Below are 26501 nucleotides of genomic sequence, written 5' to 3' on the forward strand. Positions count from 1 at the left end.
GCCGGTGCTGCGCTGATCTGAAGCCAGGAGCCAGGTGCTTCCTCCTGGTCTCCCATGCAGGTGCAGGGCCCAAGCACATGGGCCATCCTCCACTGCCTTCCTGGACCACAGCAGAGAGCTGGCCTGGAAGAGGGGCAACCGGGACAGAACCGGCGCCCATATGGGATGCTGGTGCCACAGGCGGAGCACTAACCAAGTGAGCCAAGACGCCGGCCCCGGCAATGACTTCTTCAGCCCCTGCTCTAGGAACAGAGTTCCCAACCTGTGTGTAAAGCCCAGGGCCACAATATAGGACACTGTCTTCTCTCACTGCTCTGTTCACAGGGGAGCATGCTTTCTTGTTTATCCCAAGGGGAACATCAGGTAACCTACCTCTCTGTGCCTTCTCAGGCCAACCAAGTTTGGCAACTTCTGTTTTCTTGTAATGCCTTCCCAGAGATCATCTCTGCTGGTGAGGCCCCTTCAACTGACAGCTGCTTACATAAGCTTCCAGCAGTGTAACAAAGCCGCCTGTTGAGGTAGCCGATACCCGCCCACCTCAAACACACACACATGCACACACCCACGCACGCACTCACACACACACACGCACACTCCCCAGTACAATGCAGAAACAGTAGTCTGAATGAATCAAGCACCAAATGGAATAAAGGCTGCCTCCCCAGGTAACTAGAGTCCAGATCGAATTTTTTCCTGTTTAAACTCAGCCACCTCACCATTTGGTTTGCCTGCACCACAGCCTGACCCATAGGCATGCTCCCATATGAGGCATAGCCGGCGGTAGCCTATGCTGGGGACGCATCCTCCAGAATGCCGTCTTAGCCTCAGTTCACAGCCACCACACAAGAGGATACTGTCCATCTCAGAGTTCAGAGCACGGCTCAGTCCTTCAAGAACAGCTGTCTGCTACACCAGGGGAATTCCAACTGAACCACTGATCTGGTCGTACAGCCAAACAACCTTCACCACGCACACCTGTTTCAGGGGCAAAAATCCACAACCCTGACAACACCAAATGCTAATGAGGACGTGGAGCACCAGGAACTCTCACTCGTTGCTGGCGGAAATGCAACCTGGGGCAGCCAGTGTGGCAGATTCCTCCAGAATTAAACACACTGCTATACCAACCACACTCTTTGGTGTTTTTTCTCCAATAAATTGAAGACTCACGTCCACACGAAAACCTGCACATGAATATTTATAGCACCTTTACCTATACTTGCCAAAACTTGGAAGCAACCAAGCTGTCCTTCAGTAGATGAATGGTTAAACTGCAGTGCATCCAGGTAGTAGAATACTACCCAGTGCCAACCAGAAACACACCATCAGGCCATGAAATGACAAAGAAGAACCTCAGATATATATTACTGGGTTTGTAAAATGACATACTTTCAATTTATTTTACAATCATAAACTTAACCCTCCACTAAGTAAAGAATTCAACAAATAGGAAGAAGACGAAAAGAAAGAAAGCAAGAAACACTGATCTTTACAGATGGACTAATGTCAATCTCAAAACATATTTACAGGGGCCAGCGCTCTGGCACCCTGGGTAAATCCTCCACTTCCAGTGCTGGCATCCCATATGGACGTTGGTCCAAGTCCTGGCTGCTTCACTTCTGATCCAGCTCTCTGCTGTGGCCTGGGAAAGCAGTAGAGGGTGGCCCAAGTCCTTGGGCCCCTACACCCATGTGGGAGACCTAGAAGAAGCTCCTGGCTCCTGGCTTCGGATCAGCGCAGCTCCAGCCATTGCAGCCATGTGGGGAGTGAACCAGTGGATAGAAGACCTCTCTCTCTGTCTCTGCCTCTGCCTCTCTGTAACTCTGCCTTTCAAATAGATAAATAAATAAATCTTTAAAAAATTTATATGCAAAATTAATTATGCTTTACATGTGTATGTATGCTTATATGGGTTTAAATAGATGTTACAGCATTTTAAAGGAATGTTGGTTGACCAACAGAGCAAAATGTAAGACTCCAGAGAGTCCACAAATGAAACGTGTCTGCTTCAATTTCCCTTGCAAAGGTTGATTAAAAATAATAAAAAGGCTAAAGGAATAAATTATTAGCAGACTCTGATCCTCTGTTGTGATAAGCCCCACCACTAGAGAATGCATTACAAATTATTACAGAAAAACTTTTAGAATTGTTTATCTGTTAGGCTAATGCAGTGATTACCATCTCAAATACCTGATGTTTTCAGAGCAGCAACAAATCTGATTTAGTCAGTCTTGCATGGAAACCACATTAAATCTTCAAAGACCAATCAGAAAAAAAGCATAGGCGAGTCTTCTTGGGATTCAGACTTAATCACCTTTAGGCCCTGAAGGTAGGATCAGAACATAAGGACGTCCTTAAAAAGAGGATGATGCAAAAGCAACGCTGGCTCCACTCAGCCTCCCTGCTGATACACAGCAAGGCTACTCCCGTCCAGTGGGAAGCTGTTCATCACAGAGGAAACTCCAGATTCTCCAGAAGCCACATTTTAAAGAATTACCATTGAGGGCATATTTCAGTTCACACAGTATATCCAAACGTCTGTGGCCCTGGAGGCCACATTTCAAAGGCTTGGGAGGCACATGTGGCTACTGCTTACCATGCTGGACAGCAGATCTAGACTTCTCACACAAATCTGAAAGGTCCCAAGCTTTTCCCACTAAATATTGATTTATTCATTCAAACTTACCTATTAAATCTCTTCATGCAATTTATTATTCTTAGTACTAGATGCTCCCTGGAATCAGCTGCAACAGCACTAGGAAAACCGTAAGAAACTTACCTATGCTAGGGGCCGATGTTATGGTACAGAGGGTTAAGCCACCACATGTAGGCAGGTATCCCATAGCTAAGTTCTGGTTTGAGTCCCAATTGCTTGGCTTCTGATCCAGCTCCCTACTAATGTGCCTGGGAAAGCAGCAAAGGATGACCTAAATATCTGGGCCCCTGCCAACCCATGGAAGACATGGGGGAGGCTCCTGGCTCCTGAGTTTGGCTTGGCCCAGGCCTGGAGTAAAGCAGCAGACAGAAGATCAATCTCTCTCTGCCTCTCTCTTCCCCAACCCCATCTTTCTCTCTCTCTCTTCTTCTATCATTCACTTTCCAATCAAATCTTTAAAAAAAAAAAAAAAAAGCTATGCTAAACATCAGATAGTCACCTAAAAAACAGTTCACAATCAGTTTCTTATCGCTAGTATTATTACTACTATTCTACTTCTAGTTCATACCTCATTTTTTATTTTCCTTTTTATTATATATCACCAATGTATAACGGCACCTATTTATAGTGTACAAAGTGATATTATGATTTATGAATATGCTGAATAATTAAATCACATTCATTAACCTATTCATGCCCTCAAAGATTTACATCTTTTGTGGTAAGGACATTTGAAATTTGCTTTCAGCAATTTTGAAATACACACTACTCTATCATCATTGACATCCACCACATATATATGCATAATAGGTCTCAAAAAAAAAAACCCATATTCTTCCTCTCTAACTGAGGTTTCTATCTTATGACCATCATCTCCCCCTTTGCCCCCCAGCCCTGACTCTGGAACCACCCTTCTGTTCTCTGCTTACTTTTTTAAATATTTATTTATTTATTTATTTGAAAGGCTGAGTGAGATACAGAGGGAAAGACAGAGATCTTCCATCCAATGGTTTACTTCCCAAATGGCCACAAAGGTAGGAGCTGGGCCAGGCAGAAGCCAGAAGCCTTGAACTCCATCCAGGCCTCCCACTTGGTTGGCAGGGGCCTACGCATTCAAGTCATCTTCTATTGCCTTCCCAGGAGCATTAGCAGGGAGCTGGTTCAGAAGCAGAGCAGCCAGGACCCTTAGGTGCTCCAGTATGGGATGCCAGCATCACAGGCAGCGGTTCACCCTGCTGTGCTACAGTGCTGGCCCCTCTCTGTTTACTCTGGAGTTTGACTGTTTTATATTCCACATGTAAGTGCAAACAACAGTGTACAGAGAGAGCTTACCAATCAAGATAAAATATTTACAAGTCATACATATGATAATGGATTAATATCCAAAGTATATAAAGAACTCTCAACTCAATAGCAAGAAAACAAACAAAAACATTAAAAACTGGCCAGGGACTTGAACAGACATTTCTCAAAAAACACACAAATGGCAAAAAGATGCATGAAAAAATGTTCAATGTTGCTAATCAGTAGAGAAATGCAAATTAAAACTACGATGAGATATCATCACATTACCTGTCAGAACAGTTATTATCAAAAAGAGGTGTTGTAAGAATGTGAAGAAAAAGGAATCCTTACACATGAGGAGGAACACAGATTGCTACATCCACTATGGGAATCTGTATGGTGCTTCCTCAAAAAACTAAAACCAAAATTACCCTGTGCTCTTGTAATCTTACTTCTGTTTATTTACCTAAAAGATTTGAAGTTACATTGTCAAAGACATGACTGCACTCCGGGGTTCGTTCTTTTTTTTTTTTTTTTTAAGATTTATTTATTTGAAAGGCAGAATTACAGAAAGGCAGAGGAAAAGAGAGAGAGAGAGAGCAAGTCTTTCATTCTCTGGTTCACTCCCCAAATGTCCAAAACAGGTGGAGCTGAGCCAGGAGCCAAAAGCCTCCTCCAGGTCTCCCACACGGGTGCAGGGCCCCAAGGACTCGGGCCATCTTCTACTGCTTCCATAGCAGAGAGAGCTGGATCAGAAGAGGAGGAGCCAAGACTAGAACCAGCACCCCTATGGGACGCTGGCACTGCAGGAGGCAGCTTCACCCACAGCGCTGGTCCCTCCCATGTTCTTTACAACACAATTCACAGTACTCAAGTTACATAATTAACCTTCCTATACTGTCTAGAAAAGCAAAGAATTCCAATTTCGAGTTTATCTTGCTGTTTCAAAGTGAAGAGGTGCACAGTTTTACTTAAACAATAATCTACAAATTTTAAAGAAACAATAAATTCAGAAATAGGTCCAAAGCCATCTGGGCCTGCAACAAGGACAGACGTAAGGAAGGAGAAGGAAGTGAGGGGACAGAGCTCAGCAGAGGCCACGATCCCAGCGTTTCAGAGAACAGACCTCAGGAATCAGGAGTTGCAGAGGGCGGTTCTCACATGAATGACTTTCACCCAAACACGGCCTGAGACCTAGGTTTAAAAACTAGAGTAGGCCAGCTCCATGGCTCACTTGGCTAATCCTCCTCCTGTGGCGCTGGCACCCCAGGTTCTAGTCCCGGTTGGGGTGCCGGATTCTGTCCCAGTTGCTCCTCTTCCAGTCCAGCTCTCTGCTGTGGCCCAGGAGGGCAGTGGAGGATGGCCCAAGTGCTTGGGCCCTGCACCCACATGGAAGACCAGGAGGAAGCACCTGGCTCCTGGCTTCGGATCGGCACAATGCACCAGCCGCAGCGGCCTTTTGGGGGGTGAACCAACAGAAGGAAGACCTTTCTCTCTGTCTCTCTCTCACTGTCTAACTCTGCCTGTCAAAAAAAAAAACTAGAGTAAATGTTATTAAAGGGGCTCTCAAAGCAATGGACATTGATTCCATGCTCCAATACATCTGAAAGAGCTAAAAAGCACCAAATTTAGCCATCACATTCATGCATTTTAAAGACTACCCCTTAATAAACACAAGGGTGACTTTGCTCCATTGCTCATTACTTATCCTAGCAAGGGACTGGAAACAACTGAACTGCCTGTCATTAGGAGAACAGCCTAATTAATTCTGATTTAGCCATTCTACTAAGAACCTTGTAAGAAAAGGAACATTTATGACCTGACATTAGAAACATCTCCAAGATGTGGCTGAGTTAAAAAGCAAGTTGCTGAAAGATACATAGTATATAAAATTCACTCACACACACATCAGAAATGGACAATGGCTATCACCCCTCAGGAGGAATCTGTCATAAGGATGGCTGAGGAGAGATGGGGGTTGCCAGAGAAAACTGGACACTTTCACCTTCTCGGTAATATTTTAATTTTTATAGAGAAAATTTATTCACATTTTACTTATATGGAAAAATTATGTAAAACAATGTATACTTTCAAATATGCTTAGGCCAAAAAAAAAAAAAACACCACATTCATATTTGTGCTCACTTAAGAAATGCTCACTTAAGAAAGCTTCTCCCCCCTGTGTATGTATATGCATATGTTCCTTAACTTACTATTGGGGTCATATTCCAATAAGCCCATCAGAAGTTGAAACTTCCATAAGTCAAAAATGCATCTGGGGGGGTGAACATTGTGTTACAGTTGAATAAGCCACTGCTTGAGATGCCCACAGCCCATATCACAGTGCTGGTTCCATTCCTGGCTACTTCCTGCTTCCAATCCAGCTTCGGATCCAGCTTCCTGCTCATGCACCTAGGAGACAGCACAGGATGGCCCAAGTAGTTGTGTCCCTGCCACCCACGTGGGAGACGAGGATGGAGTTCCTGGTTTCTGGCTTCAGCCTGGCCCAGCCCTGGCTTTGCAGGCATTTGGGGAATCAACCAGCATATTGAAGACGGCTCACTCACTCTCTCCTTCTTTTCCCTCTCCCTCTCCTCATTGTCACTTTGCCTTTGGAATAAAAATAAATAATCTTAAAAAAAAAAAAAAACCCAGAGGAGGAAGAAAATGCACTTCATATACTGCTAAGCCACTGAACATCCTAGCTCAGCCCCCCAGGACACTGTAGACTCTGGTGGGTTCCCCTCATGACTGCAGGGCTATCTGGGAACTATGCTCACTACCAGTGCCCAGCAGAAGAGAAAATCATATCGCCCATCACTACCCCGGGGGAAAGCCACCGTACAAAACTGGAAACACAGTTTCCACTGAATGCAAATTGTTTTTGTAGTATCATGAAGTTGAACAACCAAGTCAAAACCATTCTAAGGTGGGAATCATCTATATTTGACTATGTAAATATATCCCTGAATATAAGTTCCTTGGATTAGCTTTATTTTTTTAAAATCAGATCTGTGCAAATCTTCTCATACAAAACTGAAAAGATCAGTATGCCTCTAGGTATCCATTGATGAGATTCAACAAAACCCCCAAATGTGACACTTTTCCATACCGAATGGTTTAAGCTGAGGAATCTAAGAAACAGCATAGAGCAGGATTTCCTGACCTCGCCCTGAAACCTGGCTTTCCCACCTCCGCCTAGAGCAGGTCGTGTGGGCCTTCATGTGAGCAGCGCCTTCCCTACATTGCAATTAGGAACTGATAACAAACCTGGTTACAAATTTATAACACTAATGCACACTGTTTCACCCTCCACTTACATATCCCTAATCTATACACGTGGCTATTCTTTGTGTTATTATTTGAACTGGTCAAAACATCCTACCAGTTCATTCTTTCACAAATAATGACTTAAATAGATTAACACATCTTCATTTTATATATGAATGAATAAGTGTATAATTTTACCTATCTTGAAAATTATCCTAACAGTGCTTAATATGTGTTAAATCATTTTGCAATTCATTTAATCCCCCTTACAACCTCATCTTTTACTAATGAGTGAATAGAGGCCCAGAGAGATTAAAATGCTCACTTAAAGCCATACACTGATTCATGACAGAGCTGGAATCCAAACTCAGTTCTGGCTAACACCTTCTCCACACTGTCACAAGGGCAACTATTCTGAGCGGAGAGATTAGCATGGAATTGGGGATTGTGAAATCATAGGAATGTTAAGGGCCAGTTGTTTTTGTCACATGAAAGAACTGAGGCAAAAAAGTATAAAGGTCTGGCCCACACTGCAAAGCTGCAAAGCTTATTATGAGGAGAGACTAGAACCCAGGGCTCCTTACACCCAGCCTGGTGATCCTGCCTTCAAGAAAATCAAGCTGGACCAGGTCTTGATCAATAAATGGATCAGACCATCAGGATGCAGGAAAAGAGGCAGGGACACATGTGAATAAGTGGTATGAAAAAAAAAAAAAAAGTCCCTCAACCACAAGAGTCCAAGGACATTTATCCAGAGAGCAGCATGAGAGTGGGAGGAGACAAGGCAAAGAGAGGGCATGGGACAGAGGAAGCCGTGGGGACATTTGCATTCCAGAATAGCACAGGGCTAGTACGAGGAATACCAAGGGATTGAGTGAGTCCGCTAATTTCCTAACAGTCAGGAGACAGGTGCCAGGCCTTCTCACCTTGTGCACAATCCCTTCTCTTTGAGCTTCTGGCTTTTCAGAGGCTAGACAAGGTGGCATATAAGATTCCTCCAGGAATCCAAAACTACAGCACGATCAGGGTAGACACATACCCTTCTACGTTGATCCTGGTGCTGTATTGTGCTATAATCACAGGTATTAGAGAAACCCAGATGCTGTAACCAACTGGAAAGGCACACAAGCAGTACTGGAAAAAAGATCACATCAAAGTTGTTTTTGGAGGAACAGGTGACACCACATGGCCTAAGGAGGAGAACACAGCCACTTGCTGTCACCTGATTGACTGGCAGGCTATGTCCTAGATCAGCAGAGAATTCACACCATGCCCAGAGTCTTAATATCTCAAGTCAGAAGCTGTGCCACTATCAACAATTCCCCACACCCTGGAACTTCCCATCTGTCTGTCACCTGGGGAAACCCTGCTCCTCACAACTCCAAGGCTGGAATCAGGTTCACAGTGGAACTGTGTGAAGGTAGCTGCTGACAAGAAATAGGACCCTTGTTTTCCAAAGATACATGTAAAATACAAACAAATGCATAAAGTAATCAAACTAGAGCGTAAAAGCCAGCTCTCATTAGAAAGAGCCTTGATTCCTGAATCTCTTGTTGCAGGTAAGAATCCACCAGCCATGTTACATAGTAGGCACCATGAAAACAGTGGAGACTCATGGAGACAGTGCCCAATCAGCACCTACACACCAACCTGTGGAGAATCCCTACTCAAAGGGTAGCCAGGAACCAATGGCACCAAGGTCATCAGCCAGAGACGCAGAGACTCGGGCACCAGCCCAGGCCTGCTGGATCAGAATCAGCATTTTAACAACATTCTCCAGGTGATGTCATTAAGGCTTCAGAAGTTGTGTTTGCCAAGTTCCCAGAAGTAAGGTGGCAGAAATCATGGGTTTGCAAAGAAAGGCTCTCAAATGAGGGGAGGGCTGGAGATGGAGAAAGGCCAACCAGTCCATGAACTGGAGAACACAAACTACATCACAAAGTCATCTTCCGCTGACATCAGCTGACAACAGAAGTCCTTCCCAGGATGCACACAGTACTGGATACTGGATCTACAAGTGCAAAGAGGTAAAGGGAGAGGAGTGCTCTCTCAGTAGCACTCCAGCAAGCCGACTCGAACGTCAGTTCCCAAAGCTGTCCTAGACGCGCGATGCTCTGTGGTGAGTGTGCTGTCCCTTTGGGACTCACACATAGGTGAACAGACTTAAAGAAAAGGGAGAAGTGAGCCATGAAGCATAGTAAATGACAGCTTAATCTGCCTCACTCTGGAGTTCATTCAGTAATTTCAGGGAACCTACAGTCTGGAAGGCAGGGTGAAGACTTCACATGGAATAACTTCCAGGCCACCTTGCGCATCAGGAAACCAAATTCCCTTTGTTATTAAAGGGCCAAATGTCCTTCCTCCAGTCAGTACTTTGGTGAAGACAAAAAACAAGGCCCTGTTTTCCATTATTGCCATTTATCTACTACGAAGCTTCAAAGAGCACAGACTCTCAAGAGCGTACTGGAGTAAGAACAGTTCCCAGGAGTACAGCCAGCTTCTGTGACTTTGGGCCTTCAACTTGTACCACTGAGATAGAAGGAGGAAGAGGGCCCTGGACCTTCACCTTGAAACTCCTCCAGATTCACTTCTCTATGGGCATTTGACTTGACCTCAGACCCAAGAGAAGCCTTCAAGTGACCTGCTTCTAATTCAGGATAGAGGCAAATGCAAAGATACTGGGAAGAATACTGAATTAGTTCTAGGGGAAAAAATGGCATTATTAGCATATTTATGTATATGCATTAACATATGTCCAGGCTGGATCTGAGCATACAAGTTCATCCACAAAAGGATGCAACTTTGGTTCTTAAACTCAGCTCCCACAAATCATTATCAGAAATTTCCAAATTCTAGGTTGCCCCCATCAGTGTAGAATAAAGTCAGTTTACTGGGTCATGGTCAACACTTCTTGTGTGGCTAGAATAGAAAGGATAAGGACGTATCAGAGTTACATCACTGGTAGTAAGATAAGGATTGCTCCAAAAATTTTATTTCTGGGGCATGGCATGCATATATGAACACAGTATAAAATGTATTTCTTACTGTGAGTCAAAAACATGAAAGTCACTTGTGTCCTGGTAGTATCTGGGAACTGGTCTCTCACTAGAAACAAGGGAAACAATGCAAGGCAAGCACTGGACAAACTCCTTAAGAACTTGTAAAAGCAGAAAGAGGAAGAAATCAAGTCCTCTTTGACCTTACAAATTGGGCTGGAGCTTCTACATACGCTGTCCCCTCTGCTGTGGGTCAACCGGAAGCCACATCACACCCAAAAATCTCACAAAAGATAAGGAAAAGCTGATTTAAGCCCGCATGGGTTTGTGCCTCAGATGGAGATAGTAATCTGATGCATGAACTCCCCTTAGAAGGCAAGGAAGAAGCTGAGCAACTTGTGACTCCTTTTCCCTGGAACAGTTTTCCCTGAGATCTTCACCCTCTGCAAAGACTGTTCTCCTTTTATTCCCAAGTATGCTCATAGTAGCTCCCAGTCAAGCTCAGCTTCCACTGCACAAGACGCGAAAGCAAGAAATTAAGCAGATGTCCAAATGACTGCGTCAAAATGAGCAACAGCAGCACTGGGGATGAATTGTGATGCAAACTCCAAACGACAATCCTGCTTTTCTTACCAAATCCCAGTATCTGTGAGGTGAAACAGAGAGGCCAGATTGCCCCCAGATTAAAGAGACTGGGGTCAAAAGTCAAACCAGGCCTCCACTGAACCAAGTTCTATCATTTTCGAACCTTAGAAAGTTAGTCAGGTTTTGAAACACTCAGTTTTCTCATAAAATGGGACAATAATAAAACTTACCTCAGGAAAAAAAGTTAAATGAGATACAGGTATAAGAGCATTTAGCCTAGTGCCAGGAACTTAATAAGTATCATGCATTATTATAAATTATTATGGCTAGTATTACAATCATCATTATTATTTTCAAAGCAAAGTTTAACTTCTCCTCAGGATAGCTTGTTTCTCTGTTTGTTTGTTTTGCAATCTATATTGTATTTAAAAAGCTATGTATTTAAAAGTAGAAGAAGGAAGAAACTATATTTTGTTATAAATGTTTGTTGTAGATGATTTCTACAATGATGGGCCCTAAACTAAATCCCCCAGAGAATTCTCCATTTCTACAAGGGAAACAACCATCATGATTCTACTTTGAAATAGACTGCTAAAATCTATAAAAATCTGTGCACTGGAGAGGTTTTGTCTCTGAAGACCCAGGAGCCCAACAGCAGGAATCACGTATCTGGAGTTCATTAGCAGGGGAAGTTCCTGCCTTCGACAGCAACAGGCCCCAGCTGCTGCAGGGAAGTGGGAAAAGCAGCCCCACATTTCAGCTATAATGCACCTGGTCGATCGTGAAGTCCAACTCGAAGGCAGAGAGAATTCATCTGGACCCCCTGTGGCAACAAGCATAAAGGGCAGCCTGGCCTTCAAACTCCATAGAGGGGCCAACTCTGAAAACGTTCAACCAACTTAGCAGTGGAATGACGTTCTTGGGGTACCAGGCCAGTCTCACAGCTACCTACCTACCAGTTGGTTTCCAACACAAAGACTCCTACACCATCACAGAGTTTGCTTCAGAAATGACTTTTCCTCCTATAAATGGCATTAGAGGAACACCTTGCCTGAGAACCATACATGCAAGATGAAGAGGAAAATATATGCAAAGTAAGTACAAGAAAGGAGATGATGGAGAAGAAAGCAATGAAATATAAAAGAATTAGTAGAAAAATTCAACAAGGACAAAAGTTCTCTGTTTTTAAGATTAACAAAAGTAAAAAAACAAGTAGCATGACTGATGAAATAATCCAAGAAAGCACAAATTATCATTATCAGGAATGAAAGAATCATTGCAGCTCTCACAGACACTAAGAAGAGATAATGCAGTGGGTGACCTAGTGTCCAGCTATGACACCCACGCCCCATAGCCCAGTACCTGGGTTCAAAGCCCAGCTCTGACTCCTGATTCCAGCTCCCTGCCAACACAGGCCCTGGAGGCAATGGTGGTGGCTGAAGTGGCTGAGTTCCTGTTATCCATATGGGAAACTTGGATTCAGTTCCCAGCTCCCATATGCAGCCTAGCCCAGACTAAGCCACTGCAGGCATTTGGGCAATAGACCAGCAGAGTGGAGAATTTCTCTCTCTCTCTCATTTTCCCTCCCTCACTCCCTCCCTCTCTCTCAAATAAGCATTTAAAAACAGATAGTAAACAACGTTTTATCAATGAACTTCACCACTTGTGATGGGGAATCTTTTTTCTGCCAAGGGCCATTTAAACATTTATGACATCATCTGCAGGCCATACAAAACTATCAACTTAACAAGTAGCCTGCTCTAATTTTTTAGCCCACCGGTGATTGCCTTAGCAGAATCTAACCAATGATTTGGTGGGGCCTTATCCAGCCTTCCGGCTGGATGTTCCCCACCCTTGAAGTGAATGGATTCCTTGACCAACACAATTTACCAAGAGTGACTCCAAAAGAAACAAAGTGTGAGCATCCCTGTTCCTACTAAGCCACTGGCGTTCAGCTGTGCATCCATAGCCTGGAAGCTGCAGCATCACCCGGGACTCCTTGCAGTGTGGCTCTGCCGGCCCAGTCTGCACCTGCTCAGTCAGAACTTTGAGGTGGGCACCAAGGGAGCGCAACAACTGCTGTCTCAGCAGAGCCCTTCCTGGTGATCCTGAGGCCATGTGAGGACTGAACATCTAACCACCATCTTCCCACCAAGAAACCCAGGCCTCGATGGCTTCACCAATGAATTGTATCAAACATATAAGAGAGAATGCCACCCTACAAATATCCTTTGGGAACAGCGAAAAGGAGCTCCCATGGCGAATCCCTATTCCTTTCTGGAAGACACAGAAGATTCTTTTTACCTACCCCTGATTCTTATTTTGGAGTGATTCCTGGTTTCTCTGGTATAGGTCATTCTTAGAGAGAAGTGCCCGCATCGCCCAGGCAGCCACACTCTATGTCCTGAAGCAGGAAAAGACCTTAATTAGTCGTCCTCTTTCCTTCACTCACAAGCCTTAGAGGAGTGACAATCTACTTCTGTACAATGGAACTAAAACAGAGAGCTCACCACTGCCCCCCAGGGACGTTCACGGCTCAGTGATCTTCCCTAGTCTGCCATAACCAACCTCATGCAAGCCAGAGCAGGGACCAGGACTCGGATAACAAAACTGGTGATAAAAAAATCAAGGATCTACTCACATAATTCCTTTTAAACAAAGTACACGCCATTTTCCACATGTTTGTTTTTCATATGTGTCGTTAAGGCCCAAATTTAATCTCCAGAAATCCTTTTCAGAGCCTCCCAAACTAAGCAGAGCTGCGCCTCTGTGCCTCCATCAAAGAACTTACATTAACATTGTCTGCCTGTCTCCTTGCCATCCCTCCCTGGTGCTACAAGCTTCCTGGGGGAGAAACCACATCTCACTCTTGCATTATCCTCTAACATGTCACACCTTGCCCGCGACACAGCTGTGCTCAGGAAACACGGAGTGAACTGAAGTGTCTAGGAGTGGAGTCAGACACGTCAAAAGTCACATTCCTAAATAAAATATGCTCAACTCAATACTTGGGGTGCAATATTTTTCAAATAAATATCAGTATTTTCCATTTTTTCTCATTCATCTAACCTCTCCAAAGAATCATTACTGCAAACCTGGTAGACTGGATTTCATTTTGCACACCTGACCTACTCCTTCTAACTCTCAGGTGGGCACATGGGATCCCTGCCCACAGACCCCTGCAGTCAGAACCCAATACAGCACATGTGCAGGGACCAACAAAGTAACCTCAAAGAGACAACGGAGACGACACCAGAATTTTTGGCCGAAAGGGTTAGATTCCTTTCTTTTTATATTTTTTAATTTTTAGGATTTTTTCCAAAGACCTGAGGTTGGTTTTCACAGCCTTGTGGATCAGCGGCTGGCTTCTCCCACCTCTGCCCATGATTTGCTGGTACCATTCCAAACACTGCTCTGACAAATGAGGCCTTAACTAATGAATCTCCTGTACAAGGAGAGGAAGTCCCTAAGGTAGACCAAGTTTTGAGCACGAGATCTCACTCTTAATTATGATGAAGGGTGGGCTCGGTAGCCATTAACTTTTATTAGGAGGGAGGACATTCTATAAACAGCTGGTGTTCATTACAGTCTTAATACACACCTATAACTGGACTATACACCATGCAGACATGGCTTCATTTAATCTTTACAACAACTATAAATGAGCTACTATTAGAAGCCCATAATCAGAAAAATATTGTGCGCTTAATGATGGAAAAATCATTAAGTCAAGGAGGGGTAGATATTGGATTTTCATTTAGGTCTCTCAGACCCCAAAGTCCATGCCCTGAATGCTAATGATATAATGTCTTTTTTGTAGACTCATGGTTTCATCATGCTCCTACCATGTCTCACACAAACCAACAGCAAAAATAAGTCACTGATCTCAAAGAAGGGAAATCATCTACCCTATCAATCTAAAAACCTTTGAACATGATTCATTTTCCACACAAGAGACTAATTTAAGGAAATTTTATTCCAAGTCAAAGTAATGATGCTAAATGGGAAATGATTTAAGCTTTACAATGGCTTCATCAGAACTTCATCTGTCAAATCCCAAAATCATGATCCTGGAACACAGTTCTCAATACAGTGAAATCAGTAGGGGAAAAAGCAGATAGAAAGTAAACAGGAGAAAGCATGAAGTTAGCATGCTCAAAGGAGCACAAGGCCAGCTTACTGAACAGCTGTGCTCATGGGCCAACACGTCACATAACAACACACCAGCAGCGGCAACATGGGTACCATATTGGTATTACTAAGTACTTTCATTGCCAAGGAAGGGCATGACGCCCTGTGAAAGAGTGGGACTGGGATCTTGTTTACCACATCAAAGAGGTACTATTTGCATTACCAAAAGGGTTGGTTTTCTATCTTTCTTGATAACAGGTCATTAGTGAACCACGTGAGGAAGATGGAACCATTATTAACAACACAATACTTGAGTAATTAGTAAAATTATCACCAAATCAGCAGAATTATCAAAGCTACAGGATTATGGATTTGGCATGACAGCAGAAAGGTCATGGCACAGCTTACGTGCATACTGCACACATCAAGTTCTCTTCTTAAGCCCTTTAACTGTTCAGTTGAGTCTGTGAAACTCTTGATTATGACTGAATCCTAGAACAAGTCCCAGCGATTAAGGACGTGATTGCAGAAAAGTCCGCCCACAGTCCCACCATCTGTATTTGCAGCAAAGGGCAACAAGACCACAGGAACCTCCCTGTCCCCTAGTGGCAGAGCACTGCAGGCCAGAAATCGTACAGTGAAGCATTTACCCACAACTCCACACTAAGCCCTGCTTCCAGGGAGGATGTTCTTGCTACCGGACTGGCATCAACTTCAAGAAACAATGTTTGGCCGGCGCCATGGCTCAACAGGCTAAACCTCCGCCTAGCGGTGCCGGCACACCGGGTTCTAGTCCCGGTTGGGGCACCGGATTCTATCCCGATTGCCCCTCTTCCAGGCCAGCTCTCTGCTGTGGCCAGGGAGTGCAGTGGAGGATGGCCCAAGTGCTTGGGCCCTGCACCCCATGGGAGACCAGGAGAAGCACCTGGCTCCTGCCTTCGGATCAGCGCAGTGCGCCGGCCGCGGCAGCCATTGGAGGGTGAACCAACGGTAAAGGAAGACCTTTCTCTCTCTCTGTCTCTCTCTCTCTTACTGTCCACTCTGCCTGTCCAAAAAAAAAAAAAAAAAAAAAAAAGAAACAATGTTGCTGTCTCGGTGTAGTAAGTGGGAATCTATCTGCATTTATATTCTGACTTTTTTTATAGCTACAAATCTTTACTCAAATTACTATGATAATTTACTCTTTGCACTCCCACATGGAAGAGATGGAATTCCAGTCCCAGTAAATTTGCTCTGTTTTATTGCCTCTTAGGTAATTATATGCAATAATATCAAAATGTTCCAGTTAAGATATGTGATTTAATGCCTTCCTAGGGCTGGTAGAATATAACAGCATATAAAATTTATGATTTCTGATTTGTCTCAGTATATAGTGTGTTTACATATATCAAACATTATAAGGCCTAAAAACAACTTTACAATCTTTTTCAAAGCATGCTTCAAAAGTATTTAAAAATTTTTCCTTGTCTATGTCAAGGAACTAGAAAAGCAAGAATAAATCAAATCCAAAATTAAGAGGAAAGAAATAATAAAGATCAGAACAGAAATAAATAAAGACTAAGTAATAATGACCAACGAAATAAAGAGGTGGTTCTTTGGGAAAAAAGTAAAATTGACAAATCCTTACCTAGATCAGGAAGGAGAAAAGATTCAAATATGTAGAATCAGACCAGAGAAAGGAGCTATTACATCTGACACCACAGAAACACAGGGGCTCATTAGAGATTATGAAAAACTATACACCTACACATCTTATAACCTAGGAGAAATGAACAAACTGCTGAACACAATCCCCTTAACAAGACTGAAACATGGAAAAGATAGACCATCTGAACAAACAGTAATGATAACAAGATAGAAATAGTAGTAAAAAGTCTCCCATTAAAGAAAAGTCCAGGATCAGATAAAATCACTGCTAAACTCTATCAAATATTTAAAGAACTAATACCAAGTTTTCTTAAATTAGTTCCAAAAATATAAGACAATTCTTCCAAACTTGTTCCAAACAAGGCCAGCATTAACCTGATAATTACAACCAGACAAGGACACACACATGCACACATACACACACTATAGGCAACATCTTTAATGAACATAGTCACAAAAACTCTCAACAAAATACTAACAAACTGAATCCAATGGCACACTATAAAGATTATTCGCCATAATCAAATGGGATTCATCCAAGGATGAATGCAAGGATGGTGCAGCACTTGTAAATCAGGGAGTGGCAGTGTGGCTTAGTGGAGAAAGCTGCCACTCACGAGACCGGCATCCCATACGGGCACCAGTTTGTGTACTGGCTGCTCCCCTTTGATCCAGCTCCCTAATAGCCTCAGAGGAGCAGAGGAGGATAGGCCAAGTCCTTGGGCCCCTGCTACCCTTGTGGGAAACTTGGAGGAGGCTCCTGGCTCCTGGCTTCAGCCTAGCCCAATCCCAGCTGCTGTGGCCATCTGAGGAGTAAACCAGTGGATAGATATATATCTCTCTGTGTAATTTTGACTTTCAAATAAATAAATAAATCTTTTAAAAAATTGTAAATTAACAAATATGCTATGCCACATCAAGATAATGAAGCGCAAAAACAATATTATCATGTCAATGGATGCAGAAAAGGCACTTGGTAAATTTGGACATTGCTTCACCATAAAAACTCTGAAAAGATTAGGTATGGAAGGAACATAAAGGCCATATGTAACAAGTCAACAGTTCACATACTAAATGGGGGAAAGCTGAAGGCTTTTGAAGACCTAGAAGAAGTCAAGGACCCTCATATTCACCATTTTTATTCAACGTCACACTGGAATTCCTACCCAGGACAGTCAGGCAAGAGAAAGAAGTAAAGCACATCCAAATTGGAAAGGAGGAAGGCAAATTGTCACTGTTTGCAGGTGATATGATCTTATACACTCCAAAGACTTCCCCAAAACAACTATAAAAGTAATAAATGCAATAAAATTTGTAGGGCAAAAAAATCAACATACAAATATCAGTGCATTGCCATACCACCAATAGCCAATTATCTAAAAAAGAAATCAAGAAAGCAATCTCATTTTGAATAATTACAAAAAGAAGTAAAATATCTAGGAATCAATTAATAATCGAAGAAGTGACATATTTCTACAATGATATATTAATCTTCCATTACTACAACAGAATACCTAACACAGGCTACTGATAAAGGAAAATGGTTTATTTCAGCAAAGGTTCTTGGGGTGCAAGTTCAAGAATGGGTGGTGCCATCAGGAGACATGCTTTCAAGCAATGAAATAAAGTGTTACTTACTCTGCAATAGTTTAAATAATATAAGTTTTCTTTCAAAAAAAAAAAAGAAAAGAAAACTAAAGACTTTTCCTAATTAAGGTTCATGTCCTTGTGGCTATTGCCCTAGCGTAGCTGTTCCCCTGACCCACCTACCCCAGCCTCTCCCATGTGCCTTCAAAGACTGTCACCAACCACCTGCTTACTGAGGCTGATTTCACCCTTCTGGAAGTTTGAGCCTCTGCCCTTAAAGAGCCCCTGAAGAACAGGGTCTGCCTGCTTCCTGCCAGTTCCTTGCATGACCCAAGACTTCCACCTTGCAGCATCTCTAAGTGCAATCCCTCTGCATGTTGACCACTGAGCTCCAGTTTCCTCCCTGAGCATTTAGTGACCAACCGTTTTCATGTGCCAAGAATTCCTATATGTTTTCCCTATACTATTTCATCCTGGGCTCCTAAGAACCCTAGACAACAAATATTTCCATTTGACCAGAAATAAACAGGTTCCAGTAGGTTGGGAAATTCACCCAAGTATTGCACAGGGTTCATGCTAGGACTCTGATTTCAACTCAGATACAGGTGGCTCCAAACCACATCTCTTTGCCCCAACCCTTAAGCCTTCCTCATTTCATGGCTGAGCAAAGACCATAGACATCCCTAAAAAAAGTGAAAGAGAGGAGAAAAGAAGAAAAAGTTCTCAGCTTCCTCTGCTCCCTCCAGTTTACTTAGAAATTCTTCATTCCTAATGGTTACAACTGAAAAACAATCTGCTTAGTGAAATAAGCCAGATAAATATAAATGTATTTTCTCTGATGTGTAGCAGTTAATATAGAATACAAGAAAGATAAATATATTTTCTCTGATGTGTGGCGGTTAATATAGAATACCAAAAAAAAATGTATAGAATCGAAATGGGCATCTTGTGATTTGATCATTATTTTTAGCCTTTGTTTATACTCTTGTGGAACTGTGGTCTTTCTACTTTTTATTTGTTGAATATTATGGTTAGGGTGCATTGAGTCTGTGATTATAGAGTGCACTGAAATTATGCTTTTGCAAAAATTAAAGAAAAAAAGAAAGGAAGGAAGGTGGAGGACTGAGGGAGGGTGGGAGAGAAGCAGAGAGGAAAGTATGGTTATCTTCTTAAAATTCTACCTATGAAATACATGAATTCTGTTCTCTTTCTATTAATAAATTCTTTAAAAAAGAAATTATTTACCCCAGTCCCCTCTCCCTAACATGCTCATGTTATGGGAATAAACAACCCAGAGCTGAGCTGAGCAATACTCCAAATGTGAAGAGGCAAAGGGAAAACTCCAGGCAGTGACCTCATGAACTTGGAAAAGTCAATATTGTATTAAATCAGAGACTAGAATGGTACAGAACAAGTTTTTCTTTTATTTGATTCTATCTTTGTTATTTGCTTTTCATGCATAAAGAGTTATGCATTCATGTATGACTGAGCACATCACTTGAAAGCACTTTACACTAAGTGCAAAAATGGATGATTTATCAAGAAAGAATCTAGAGGCAAGCATTGTAATGGAGCAGGTAAAGCCGCTGCATAGGCCGCTGACGTCTCATATAGGGGCTCATTTGAGTCCTGGGTACTCCATTACTGATTCAACTCTCTGCTAACGGCTGGGAAAAGCCATCTATCCACTGGTTTACCTCTCTAATAGCCACAACAGCCAAGGCTAGGCCAGGCCAAAGCCAGGAATTTCATCTGGGTCTTCCACATGGGTGCAGGAGCCCAAATACTTGGGCCATTCTCCACTGCTTTCTCAGGAGCATTAGCAGGGAGCTGGATCAAAAGTAGAACAGTCAGAACTTGAATTAGCATCCATATGGGATGTCAGTGTTGCAGACAGCAGCTCAACCTACTACACCACAATGTCATCCCCCAAAGAGGTATTTTAAAACATGTTTCTATTTATATTATTTATTAAAGTAAATAGCAATAATAAATATTAATAGATTTTTGGAGGTGAGCATGTGGCCTTAGCCTTGTTGATTTAAAGCCCAACCCAGTAAGGCTTCCTATGCAGGGAGAGGTTATATGTAAGAAACCACCAGCTTTATTTGATTAATGATTAACAGAATTCAAATAGCTACACTTAGAATTCAATTGATCAACTAAGTCCACAAGGGAACAGTTGTCCATAACATGAAAAAAGAGTCACAGCTACTTCTGGTTCAAATGAGCCATTGAATACGCAAGCATGTGTTCAAGCAGACCAGCACCTGCCTAGGGAGTCAAGACAGATTTTTGTCTACCTTTGATCAAGTGAGGAATCTATATACTCTGGATCCACAGATTCCCTAGAAAAGGCCTCAAGCAGGACCATTCTGACAAAGGCTGAAGGTTAGTAAGCTTTGTGGACTGAAGAAGGGTACAAATTCTTTAAACATTTCTTCCATTAAGAAATGTAGTCCATGACCCCTCGTCATGAATCTGAATGGGTTCACTGATAGTTTGACAGACAGAATGATAGAGCAGAAAGGATGCTGCTCCTGTATCTGGGCTCAGGCCTTCCCGTAATCAGGAGACTAGGATTTTCCACTCCCTGTCTTGGAGAACACTTAGCCTAAGAAAGCAAATAAGAAGGCAACCACTTTGAGTCCATTGTGCAGAAAGAACCCCAAGGCCCGTAAAGACGCTCTGGGAGAGAAAAGCCATATGGAAAGAGGAGACTGAAAGAGGGGAGACAGACATAAGGAGCACTGAGCTGCTGACAGGTGAATGAAGGCGCCATCTCTATCTTGGAAATGAGAATTCCATCCTTCACTAGCTGGATCACACTCAAACCGCCCACCCACGCCCTTCCTGAATTCCTGCCCCATAAAACTGCGAGCCAAATAAAATGGTTCCCACTACTGTGGCAAGGGCTTGTTATTCAATGATAGATTAGAAGAATGTAAGTCTGTTTCATATGAAAGTATTAAAAACAGAACAGTTCAAACTGATCCTCTATTAATTTGCACTTTAAGTGACTCAATGAAGCTGTTATAAGGCAGTCTGGTTTTTTATTACAGTGACAAAATAAAAAATGCGACAGCACAGCATTCACGTCAGATACGCAATAATATGCTTTCAAAAAAAAACTGACATAGTAATTTGAATCTTGACAGGTTTGAGTTGCTCTCTTGTAAATCTCTCTCTCACTTGTCTATTTCTCTCTCCTCAAAATTGAGGCAACTGTGAAGCAGCTCGTATCCCAGGTTAAGTCCATGTGAAAGTGATAAATTACTTTTTACTACAAAAGACTATTGTACCCTCTAATCTGAGTGATTCATTTACATTCCGCTTAGTGGTTCACATGCAATTACTACCATGAGTCCAGTGAACCTGAACAAGACAGAATTGTTTCGCCAACTGGAAAAGCTCGCTATATTTAGGAAAGTATAGCAACCTCCAGGAAGCTTCAAAGTTTTAGTTCATTTTCTTCTCAATGACTCCTGCACATTGTATATTGTACATCAAAGTATAATGCTACCCCTTTGCACTATTTATTGACTTCACAGGGAAACGAGAGGGCACAGGAATCTCTCCCAGAAGATGATGCTCATTAGAAGAAGTGAAATTACAGTGGTCATCTAAAATGACCGTTGTTGAAGCCTACTGGCAGGTTTTAAGTACATCAGTGATTTTTTTTTTTATCTGAATGTAATCTGTTTAAATCTTTAATGCCAAAGTCAACTACAATGAAAAGCAGACACTGGCCTTTTAGACTGAATTGTGGGTTTCAAATACTCAGTCAAAGGAGGTCTAAACAACTCTATTTCTTTGGAATGCATTTTGCAAACTCTTTTCAGCAACAGAATAAATAGTTTGGCATTTGAAAAGCATATTCCCAATGCCTCACCCTAATGATAGGCCATAAAGCCTAGAGTTGCTAAAGTTGGAACAGTGTTGTAAAATACCACAAAGCTTTATTAATTTGTGATTTGTAATTCTTCAAGTAGAGCTCTATACAGTCATCTTGGAGTTGGCAGTACAGATGAGATGAGTGATGGTGTGTGTTAGGATACACCGATGCAACAGTTGCTGTTCACATATAACATTCAGCTCCGCACGTGGAGTCATTCTGTGTGCTTCTGGATTACCAATGTAGTTTCGATTGTCTAAATGTTTATGTTTATTGTGTGTATATTATTTATTGATTTACAAGTAAATGATTTATTAATGTTAAAAAAAAAGAAAATTACATTAACCATAAGAATTAGTACTCTTGTTTAGATTTTGACTGAATTGTGCCATTTCAATCCTAATGCTACCAGAATTCATTCAGACATTCCTGAAAACCCTAGGAAGATTTTCATGAAGGGACCTGGCATGTAAAATGGAGAGTCCATATATTAGTTTACTATAACTTAGGTTATGTCTTAATCAACTCAAGACTGAGTTGTGCACCATACAGCTCTGATACTTGTCCCTGGTGCCCTCACCAACAGCCTGGAACACTTATCAGTTTGGAAGAGCTTAGTCCCTAGAAGGAGCAGTCACTACTCATTTGTTCAGTGCCATTTCATTCTAGGCACTGTGGCAGATGCAGGAGACACTGTGGGGCATCGCATACAAGATGCTCACAAAGAGGCAGAGAGAGAGAGACGAAGGCAGCTACAGGAGCACATGCAAGGCCGACAGGGCTCCAAAAAGAGTGTTGACCATGAGATGGGCCAGGATTCAGGAAGGGAAGAAGGAACAGTATGTGCAAAGACACAGAGAAATCAATCAGCACAACGTGTTCAAAAAACACAGTATGTTATCATGACTTGCAAAATTTATCTATTCCCTGTAAGCCTCATTGGTTCCTCGGGTTCCTTTGCAATTAATACTCTTCATGCCCCCTCACTTAAGAAAAACAACAAGGACACAAATGAGATCTATAACCTTAGATAAGCCTAAGATAAATATATTTACTAAATCTCTTCCTACAAAAGCATCCATGATTTTAGAATCATGTCAATGGAAAGTCAGAGCTCATGTTTCAAGAATACAAAAGGAAGTTGAAAGTGGCAAAAGATGATGTTGGAAAATAAAGGAAACCAATGGAGGCCTTAGGTGCTGCTACTGAAATTCATGAAAGGAAATCACTGTGAAATACAAACCAAAAAAGTATATACAAGAAGAATCAACAAATAAACGATGAGACAACGTATATATTAACTTGCTTGACTGAAGTAATTATTTCACTGAGAAATAATGATGTACAACCTCATGTTAAACACCTTAAATGTATACAATAAAAAAAGAAACCAAGAAATTCCACCATGAATTATATGATTATGTGATTTTCATAAGCTCATTTCATTATTCCATTCCTTGGAGACTCCTCCCATCCTTTCCATATTCATAATTGTGTGCATGCACACATAAGCAAGCTACATCACCAAATCAGCAAACCATATCTCAAAAATATCCCATAGGTTCTAAAAAAATGGATTCCCCATTTGGAGCCTGAAGGCCGTGCCCTCAAAGACACAGTGACAGTGGTAAGTCATGTGGTACCATGCATACAATGGCTGCAAGTCCAGCAAACTAATAGCTGCGCAGATCAAGGCCAGTCCTCTGTAACCCTTCACGGCTCTTCATACCAAAAGGCCTGCAAAGCGCAGACAAGATCCAAGCCAGGGCCTCCACTTCAAACCTTCACTTTTCCATAGGACAGGGAGGGTGGGTGATAGCAGATGGTATTCTAGCTTCAATTACCCGTTCCACAGCCAAACCAAGCTTCCCTTTAAGGAATTTGTGCCTGCGATTTGAGTCCAATAGCATTTTGCCGGTGAATTGGAGAAAAGACAATTTGAGGCAAGGGAGAATTTGGAAACTAGAAGTGATTTAAAGACTGCTTTATGCTCGCTGTGCTTAAGCCTTCAGCCCCTGCCAGCCCCATCCCTCTCTGGTCACGGTTTGAGCAAAATCACTAGACAGCACGGCAGGAACATGCCTTTGCATCCACAGGATCCACTCTTACATGAAGGTTTCTACCCACGGTGCCGCAGTCGATGTCTGCAATCAATTTTTAATTACAGCAGCAGTAGTGATCAGGAGATAAAGGAGGCAACTCACTGAGAAGGAATCAAGAGAAGTTTATTATAGCTCCAGTCCACCACGAGCCAGACTTGTGTCACCACTGACTCAACCAACCATGGCCTGGAAAGTGCCCCTTTCTCAGAAAGACACTCTTACCTCTGGGATGTTTTCTTATATTTCCTCCTGTAGGAAGAGAAGCATAAACACACATCAGAAAAGCACTCGTGGCAGGCAGTGGGGGAGAAAGGGATTTCTTCAGGGGGCATGAGCATGGAGGGCGATGCTTCTCCAAGGTTCCCTCTGTGAGGCTTATGGATTTCAGAGGCCAGCTAAAAGGCAGTGGGTGTTGTTTTTACATTGCAGTTGGGTGGACAGAACCTTATCCTTAACCATGAAGAACAACAGCCCGAGAACTCAGTGGCTCTGAGTTCTCTGTGCCGAGAGGGCATTGTAGGATCCCGGTTGAAGTGGTCTTTAAAGACAGCAAGACCCAGGTTTAAATCTCAGCCCTTCCATTTACCAGATTCATGGGGTTGCTGTGGAGTCCATGGGCAGAGACTTCTACAGCATCTTTGTCTGCCACATATTAATGGTCAATTCTCTGCATGTCACTTGGGTTCCTAGTATCCCCATCACTCATTCATTCAGTTTTGAGGTCCCTGGAAGGGTGTGTCTTTTTAAATGCAAATATGTTACCCCCAGGAGATCAAAGGTCTTCAAGGAAAGGGGAAAGGACAATGACAAAGTGGGGGAGCACAGGGTGGGAGCAGCATGAGAACCTCACAGATGGCTCAACTGAGCACTTCTGCAGGAAGCAGAAGAGGCCCTGTTCCAGCTCGCCCCTGCCATTTACAGTTCTCCGTGGGTCTTGGGCAAATCTCTGGTGCGCTGAGCTTCTTAATCCATTCAATGGGGACAGTAACATCTGCCCCATCCCACCCAGGTCACAGTGGCACCCAAGGGGGAAATGGCCATGAAAGTGTACTAACCCAACAACCTCAATGTTCTGCAAGTTTGTGCCAGTTTTGGTAGACCTTGAAAGCATTTTAATATGCTCCTCCATGGAGAGGACTAGGGGAAACGAAGTGCTGAGAGAGGAAAATATTGTCTTTCAACATCTCCAGGAAGTGTACTGCTTCCCAGTTATCCTTAGTTCCACATCTGCATTCCCATTACAGTCACTGCACCCAGGCAACGAAGCCACTGATTTGTTAGTAGGGAGCTGTATGCCACATATTTGACAGCAAACAAAACAGGCACAGAGGTTTCAAACCCAGAAGCACAATGACACATTATGTATCTGGTAACTGAAAACATAATGGCAGAGTTAGGTATGAAGTGAAAAACCATGTAATGCAGAACCTACAGTGTGGTCTCTACTAGTTACATACTGATAACTATCAAAAGGAAAAACACCATGATGACAACCTCTCCCCAAACAGTGGGTTAACACATCACTTCTATTATATTTACTTCCATGAATTTTAAATAATGAGCACTGTAATTAGGAAAAACTTCTAAAACTGTGCATATATAATATATAACCACTTATAGGAGCATAGGTATTTACATAAATTAGAATATATGTAGATATTTTTATGTTTGAATTATGTCACACATATAGATGCGAAAGGCCCACTAACATCTTGGGTTAGGAGTTGGGATCTACAGCAACTACCCATATTCCAATCTTGGCTCTAGCACTTAGCTCTACAATGTAAGACCAGTTATATAGCCACTCAGAGCTTCAGTTTTCTGTCTATAAAATGGGAATAATCACATCACCTCTCCTGGGACCTTCTTATGAGAAACAAATGAGATAAATCACCTGAATGTCAGCTCCCCAAAGGCAGCCCTCTGTGAGTTCCTCACTGTATCCCAGGGCCTAAGGTAGCACCTTGTACTGCAGCGAAAGCTGATGGATGTGCACTGATCATTCTCTCATGCCTGGGCCATCACCAGGGACAGTTAACTTACACTCCCTGGGCAATAGCCGAGGGTAGAGGTCACATCTACAGGCACAGAGCACAACGAGCTGTGGGTGTGGCCCATACCCTTGATCTCACTGGTGCTGTGGTCTAATATACTTATCTAAGGAGCCCCTGGTAAGACTGAAAAATAAACCATTGAGAGAGGGCGAGGACAAAAGGCAAGGGGTAGTCAGATTAGATGGATGCCTTTAACTTCTATTCATAAACCTAACTAATTCTAGCAGCAGAAGACGTCTTTGAACATCAGAAGAAGACAGACAGCTTCCACAGAACTCTCCCAGCATTTGTCAA

General features: G+C 42.6%; 1 protein-coding gene across 5 annotated transcripts in view; it reads right to left on the bottom strand.

The window, feature by feature from the left end:
• PDE1C (phosphodiesterase 1C) overlaps positions 1–26501 on the bottom strand; it is a 398369-nt gene that overhangs the window by 255678 nt on the left and 116190 nt on the right. For 4 of the 5 annotated variants that reach the window (XM_062179213.1, XM_062179211.1, XM_062179209.1 and 1 more), the window contains exon 2: positions 24376–24402. The exons of the other annotated variant lie outside the window; for it this stretch is intronic. In XM_062179213.1, coding sequence (XP_062035197.1) covers positions 24376–24402 — 27 coding nt within the window. The remainder of the gene's footprint in view (positions 1–24375; positions 24403–26501) is intronic. 5 annotated transcript variants of the gene reach the window in all.

This window comes from Lepus europaeus, chromosome 20 (genome assembly GCF_033115175.1).
Source record: "Lepus europaeus isolate LE1 chromosome 20, mLepTim1.pri, whole genome shotgun sequence".
NCBI classification, from domain to species: domain Eukaryota; kingdom Metazoa; phylum Chordata; class Mammalia; order Lagomorpha; family Leporidae; genus Lepus; species Lepus europaeus.